Source organism: Halichoeres trimaculatus, unplaced genomic scaffold, assembly GCF_033239565.1.
Source record: "Halichoeres trimaculatus isolate MK-OKI-2021-1 unplaced genomic scaffold, fHalTri1.1 fHalTri1_scaffold_14, whole genome shotgun sequence".
Lineage (NCBI taxonomy): Eukaryota > Metazoa > Chordata > Actinopteri > Labriformes > Labridae > Halichoeres > Halichoeres trimaculatus.
The window spans coordinates 24,890,428-24,897,964 of NW_027437192.1; the positions used below are offsets into that span (position 1 = coordinate 24,890,428).

Below are 7,537 nucleotides of genomic sequence, written 5' to 3' on the forward strand. Positions count from 1 at the left end.
ACGCCCACTCTTGTCAGTATCCCTCCATTTCTTCACACAGAGGCAGAAACCTAATTTGGATTGACTTTTGATATAAGCAAGACGTTACTATCATTGCATTATAATTATCATGAGTTGTAGAAGAAGGTTTTTCCTTCCATTGATTTTACTTTACTTGCTGTATCCTTTTTATATGTACATTCATTTACTCTTTTATATTTCTATTTTGCCACTTTTACCATGACACGTCTATTTATTTATTGTATCCCAGAGGTGGAAGTATAGAGGGATTTTTAATTGTTTTTAAAAATCTGATCGTGCTCTTTTAATTTTGTTTCGTCTTGTCTTACTTTTAGGGATTGAATCTTTTTAGTATCATTGACTTAATCTTTGTGCTGCACCTATTGGGAGGCTCAGAGGTGGGGAAGAGGGGAGAAGATGTGGTTGTTGTTAATCCTAACACCTCTTTCTTTTTCATACATGTCTCACTTTCTCCTATATACAGGTTTCACAGGATACATGCTCGTTTGCATCTGAAAGAGTTACTCTCAGTTGAACACATCAAACTACTTAGAAACTGGGCAGGCAAAGTTTTGGTTCTTCTTTAAAGAGCTGCAGCTGTGGAGTGGTGATACTTTTACACTGTGTTCTTACATTTGAAGTCAAACAAAGAGGTTCAAAATGAGGAGGTATTGTAATACATTGTAATAAGTTGTGTCAATGCAGCCACTGTGTAGGATCCCCTGTCCATTTGTGGTTCGAGGAGCAGCTTTTAACTGTACAGTAGACCCCAACATCGACCAGTTGCCCTCTAAAACTAGAGATCTCAGAAAAGTACCAGCTACCTGATTTTTGTGAAAATTTGAAGCTTTTTGATGCTTGGACATTTCTGAATCCTAAAGGACGTGACACCTGTCCTCTCCAGACCCCACCAATAACTTTCAAGTATTGACTATTTTTATTTTCAGGAGAAAGCTTTAACTGAAGTCCTCTTTGATAACTGTCCAGTTAACGTAAACTGTTGCCCTCCTGCTTATAGACACTGTCTTTAAATACTCACTTAATGAACAACTCTCAGTTTACAAAAGTTTTTTTTTTTTTCTTATAGTTAACAGCACTCATACATGAACACCTCAGTTTTATGAGAATCTGTCAAGTGTTATATTAGAGGTACTTTTATGTCATACACCTTAGCAGAAAGAAAGTCTATTTTAAAAATTCAGAAAGAGCTTAAAGAAAAGAGTTTCAGTCTAATCCCTAACCCCACGTACTGATGGGTTTGGTCCAGAATTTGATCAGACATTCTGGTTAGATCCTTTACCAAGCCTTATTGATCCAGATTATACTGGGTTCTTTCATATCATCTATTTCCCTTAAATATTTTGCGGATCCTGTATTTGATTCAAAATTCAAACCAAATGGCAAAGCTCTTGCAAGATGCTGAATAAGCTGATAGGGCTGAATGTTGTTATTTGTTTGATGTATTCAGGACAGTAGGAAAGGGGGTAACTTCTTCCAGTGGATGCCACCATCTATCATTCACCAACACCAAGTGCTTATACAAAGAGCTTTTGCTCTGAACCAAGCAGCAACCTCCCGTGTAAAAATATGAGACAATGCGCAAGTGCTAAACTCTGCTGTTTCTTGAGTCTCCACTTGAGGCTGGCTCCAGAAGTACTGGAAATCACATACACACCAAACCAATAGAAGCCATTTTTTACAGCAGAAATTAACCTATTTACAGCCTGGTTCAAAAACAGGGGGAGTGACGTTTTCTTAACTCTGCAGGTTAGAGGATATTAAGATCGTGAGCTCACCCAATCAGAGGCACAGCTCAGCTCACATGACTGACATGCACCCTATAGATGTAAATGAAGCCCCTGTCACTTCCAATGTGGCGGGGATAGACGATTTGCTTCAAAAGTCAGTTTCAGAAACAGGTGTGTGACGTTTGAAAGACTATGTCCATTAATTATACAGTCTCTGATCTGAACCCTTTCCACTGGCGTGAGGGACTACACTGTGCTGCCCTCCTAGCCTACTATTTTCCTGGATAGCTTTGGAACCACTTGCCGCTACCATTTGGCTTAATAAAGACATGAAGGGAGTGTCTGTAGAGAGGATCACACCACATAAAATAGCTCTCAGTACTGACAATAAATTGTCCCCTTTATGAACCACACATATTGAAGTGTTTGAATTTGTATCCTGTATAGTTGGGGTTGGAAAGGTCATGGACCTATGAATCAAGGTGTCTAAGGTCTGACATTTCCAAGTTCATAATGTCCTGAAATCTAATCATTAGCTTAGAGGAACAGGTCTTTGTCTTGCCAGGATAAAGTGAAGCTGGATGTACGATGTCTCTTCAAATAATTCAAACCACTTGACGAGTAGAGATGTCCCTATAATGTTGATAGCTTCTTTCTACAATCTCAGGCACAAGGTCAATGGAAACAAAAATGTAAGCATCTCACTAGTTGAATTTATATTCTTTGAAGAGTGGGAGAATTTATCTGTTTTGTACAGGGGTCACGAGAGGACTGAGGACAAGGCTTATTTTGAAATAACACTTTAGGTATCCTTGATCAACAGACTGAATTAAAAAGCAAAAAGGCACTTGTTTAACTTCCAAACACACAGTAGTAATATTTTATCTGTCTTGGACAGAGCCATAAGGCCTTTCCAAATGTTTTGTATCCATGGTTTGGTCTTTAGTCTCCATGGAGGACTGAATAGTAGGAAGTTGTAGTCATTGCACATTCTGTCTTTAATTCTTTGTGACCTACCATACCAAGTCTGCCAGAGCATATACTCACATTTTTACATGCTGTGGTGACATTTTTTGCATAAAACTTATGATATATACACTGATACAACCCTTATTTACCAAATTTGTAAAATGTCAAGACTTATGTCCAGACTAACTAAATCAATTTCTAAAAAGTGCAATAAACCATTAAAAATGAAAACGTTACCCTTGTATTTCTAAATACAGAAATGTCATGGCTGTATCCCTCAAAAATGTAAATGTAAAAAACATGATGATGTGTATTCAGCTTAGGAAGCAATGTGATCAACTGTGGTGTATGTAATAATGTTATTGTTGTTTACACTTTATTTATCACATTAGTGGAAGCAAACAGCACTCTGGGACATGATAAAAACACAATATTAAAGTGTAACTCCTCAGGTTGTATATGCAAAAAAGAATGGTCAATCTTTCTTATCTGGTATTCTGGAAACTTAATGTGCAAATCATAGCGGCAAGTTCTTGGGTCCAGTTGATTGGCACTGGGCCTTTATACTTGGACCTGGTTCATTATTGTTGCATCCAGAGACCCCTGAGGTCTTCAGCTGCTCTGGACAGTACAACACTGAGCAGTCCATGTTTTTCTTCAGTGTGTCTTCATCCTGTTTAGTTTGTGTTGCCTATTAAAAGTTTTACTTGGCCTCATTTCAAACTCCATGACAAGAACATAAAAGTGTCGAACACCAAATCAATAGTGGGCTCCCTGCTGTTTTGTTGAAAAAGAGTTTGGTCTCCTCTGCTTCTGCCTCCAAAACATATGCAGAAATGTGCAGAAATATGTGCTGTTTTGTGAACAGAGGGGTAAAGCAAAAAGCTGAAAGGTGAATTCAAGACATTCTGCAAGTTCAATGCAGAAATTCACTGAGTCATGTCTGGAGAAAACTTGTTAGTTTCTCTTTATCCCCAACAGAGCTGCTCTGAAACTGTGAAGAAAATCAAGGTAGTACACAAAGTACACATAACAGATATCTATGTTTATTTAGAAAACAGTTGAAAAGTTGTAAACACACATCGTCATTATGGTCTCATATGACAGTAAAAGAAGAATACCCAATGCCAAAACCCTTGCATGAAATATTAAAAATAATCAGCAACCTGCTCGTGACACATTCTTGATCCGTTTTTTAAACTTGTCTTTTTTTAAAGATTGCAAATAAAGATCATATTTGTAGTTAAAGAAGATACCACAGAAGACCAAAACAATGCAAACACAGTGATCAACATACTGTTCATAAAGTGCTTTTTGATCCATAAGCATGAGAATTTCACTGTTAAGCCCAAAACACATTTAACCCTGATTCCCAGATCCTGTCTGTAGACACAAATTTCAGCATCAGACCCTTTAAAAATAGACCTTCACATATATGCCTGTTCTTTATGTTAGGACTCTCATGCATTAGGCCACTCCCTCCAGTTTCAGAGTCCAAGCATTTCCTGGTGAAACAGGCCTGGCAGGCATTACCACTATGAGTCCCACTGTTTCAGTCAATGGCGCCCACTTCAGTGGTGTGTCAGGATAGTCCAGCAGAGTCACCTGTAGGTGTGAACATGGGTGCAAGACTTTTTTAGTGATAAAAATTTAGAAACTGTAAATTTTATGCAAAAAAAGAGTTCTGCTTACCTTGGTTTCCTGGGATGTTGTTGGTGTCAAAAGATTAAATAGCTGTGAAGACGGCCAACCAAGGATTATGGCGTAAACCGTGCTGTTTTTGGTGGTGTACCTTTAACCAGAGCACACAGGGGCAAGAGTCAAGTACAAACTTTACTCTCCTTTCAGACATGTACAGCTTGTGTTGTATTTAACGTGTGAGCAGACGGCAAAGTTTGATTTTTTTATGTTATTGCTTTTGCCATTGGTGTATTATTTTATTTCTTTCTTCTTGAACCCTGAGGTCCTCAGCCAAGACCCGGTCTGCCTATCAACAAAAATCTTTTTGAAGAACATATCTTTTTAAATTTATTTTCACGACATTTTATCTGAGCATGTTTTTGTTCTCAAAATGTTGCTTTTAATCCTTCTCAGGCAGGATTCTTAACATTTTATCTTTTTTTTATTTTATTTTATTTTTTTAATGTTTTTTTCTCTTATTGTTTTTATTTTTCTGATTTTTGACTTCCTTTTATCTGTTTGTGGTTTAAGCCTTTTATGTTGTTTGACTCCAATGCCAATTTCTGTGGTCTCAATCTTGTCTTCTGTACATTTCTATTTTGTAAAGCACTTTCTAACCCTGTTTTGAAAAGTTACATATCAATAAGATTTATTGAAATTCTTATTGTTCTTATTATTATCATCATTATTATCATTATTATTTGATTTGCCTGTAAGCTGATCAAAAAAACAAATATCTTAGGACACCATTGTTCAAGCTCCTCTTTGAAAGCACAGGTGTTGAACTTTTTTATTTGTGTGATGGATTCTGATTTAAAAGTACAATTGGATGTGTTCGCTCAGAAATGCCGACAAAAGACTTAAGGATCCAGGACCAATTGGACACACACAGGCTTTTACTATTTCTTCCTGGGCCTTTTCACTTCTACATGCATTCAAAACTCTGGACAGTTCTAATGTTAAAATGCTTCTAAAACTCATAATCTGCCCTTTTAATGCTAAAGGCAGAGAGAGAAAGAAAGAAAAGTCTTGTGAAAATCACAGTCTCACCAAACATTCACAGTGCCATTCTCCGTCTGCACCCTCCAGGGTTTGGTACCATAGATGGCCTCCCCATTGACCTTCAACCAGCCTCCAAGTCCCCTCAGCCGCTCCTCAAACACCGGGGCAATCATGCCATCTGACATGGGCCCAATGTTCAGCAGGTAGTTACCTCCCAGTGCCACCACATACACCATGTCCTGAAGAAAACAGAGTCAGAAATTACAAGTCATGCCAAAATGTAAACACACACCTTTCTTATTAATGATGGACAGCAGGCTCATGAGCTTGCTCAGCTTCATGTTTCTCAAAGAAAACAGGTTCAGCAATTCCATTTTAAAATGTAAACACACATGACAGTCTGCATTGTTCTTTGACCTCTCACCTTTATGATGGATGGCAGGCTCATGACTTCACTCAGCCTCATGTTTCTTCTGTAGCCCCAGGAGTCTGTGTCCACGGACTGACATTTCTCCCATTTATGGTCAGGTAGTTTACCTGGAGTGTACCTGTCTGCACAGTTGTAGTAGCCACCATGTTTGCAGTAACAGCCTTTACCCCACCTGTCATTGACGACCACCACATCCTGAGGAAACACATGTTGTTATCCACAGAAAAACTATGTAGTGAAATATTCCATTCAAAGTCCTACAAATGATTGAACTTTGAGTTCACAGATATAAAACACAGTATCACACATTGATGTGACCTGCTTTATTCTCATAAAACCTGGTAACTACACTAACTATTCTTGAAAACCCTGCTGTGTCATAATTTTTTACCTTCACAGGGCTGTCGTTGTAGAGCCAGGCTAAAAACTGGGTGGAGTTCCAGTAGGTGTCAGGTGCTTCCCAGTCTCCATCAGACCAGATCAGTTCTGGTTTGTACTTCATCACGAGGTCATAAAGCTCAGGAAGAGCCTTAAGGGCAACAAAATCCTGAGTCTTGTACCCTGAGGCTTTATCTGCTATGTAAAGGGGATGGAACCATTCATAGAAAGAATGGTAGAGACCCCAATGTAGCGACCTGGTGGAGGAGAAAAATGGTTTTACAACTCTACTCATTAAGGAATAAAATATATTCTTTATGTATCCATATCACAAGGAAGTGATGGGGATGCTGGATCCCTCTACTGAAGGCCTCACCTTTTCTGGATTGCTACAGCCAGCTCTCCCACCAGGTCTCTGTGAGGACCCACATTCACTGAGTTCCAGTTCCAGGAGGTTGGAGAGGGCCAGTTAGTGAATCCTTCATGGTGCTTGGATGTGAAAACCACATACCTTTAAAAAAAAAAAAAAAAAAAGCAAAGTACTCATTGCTGTTTTTTTTTTGTTTTTTTTATCATTGCCGTTAGAAGTAACTGTGCATGAGTTTCTGCAACAATAATCCAACACGACAGGTCTGCACACATGGTTATGGCTCTGCTCTGCGGGGCTCACAGACTGTGATCTTACCTGGCTCCTGAGGCTGCAAATATGTCGGCCCAGTCACTCGGGTTGAAGAATTCTGCACGAAACTGAGGCCCGAAGTCTGGGTAATCGAAACCAGGAGGGTAGTTCTTCTTCATGAAATTAACAATATCTGGCTCTTTCCTGATCTTCCACCAGGCCCACAACCACTCACTGTCCCTTCCAAAACCAGGAACAGAGAAGACCCCCCAGTGGATGAAAATCCCGATCTTTGCGTCGTCGTACCATGGGGGCAGGGGTCTGCTGTCCAGACTGGTCCAGTCTGCTGTGTATCGAGCTGAACTCCCAGGTTCACACACGAACAGCGAAAGCAAACAAATGAAAGATACCGCATGAAAAGACATGTTCGTCGATGAGACTACAGTATTGTAGACGGGCGGTTAGGTAGCTCTTTGGTTGCACCTCTACCTGTTTTTAACAACATACCTGCTTATAATGCTAGTGGGAAGGGCAAGTTCTCCCCCACTCGTGCTCCACTTCCTCATGGCTGAAATTAAACTGTTTGAACCAGCACTTGCATTGGACTCGGTGGAATATTACCTAACTTGGCGTGAAACAAATAAAACATGTATTTTATGTCCATAATCACAGTGAGCTCGGCAGTGAAGAGCACACATTTCCTACTAACTA

General features: G+C 39.4%; 1 protein-coding gene across 1 annotated transcript; it reads right to left on the reverse strand.

Moving 5' to 3' along the window:
- Positions 1–3,771: 3,771 nt before the first annotated feature.
- On the reverse strand, positions 3,772–7,533 carry LOC141802951 (tissue alpha-L-fucosidase-like). Its single transcript, XM_074686780.1, has 7 exons — positions 6,893–7,533; positions 6,584–6,718; positions 6,221–6,464; positions 5,824–6,024; positions 5,448–5,638; positions 4,410–4,509; positions 3,772–4,322 (listed from the first exon to the last, which is right to left on the reverse strand). The coding sequence occupies exons 1-7, from the start codon at positions 7,249–7,251 to the stop codon at positions 4,185–4,187; spliced, it is 1,368 nt and encodes a 455-aa protein (XP_074542881.1). The 5' UTR covers positions 7,252–7,533; the 3' UTR covers positions 3,772–4,184.
- Between the last annotated feature and the right edge of the window lie 4 nt (positions 7,534–7,537).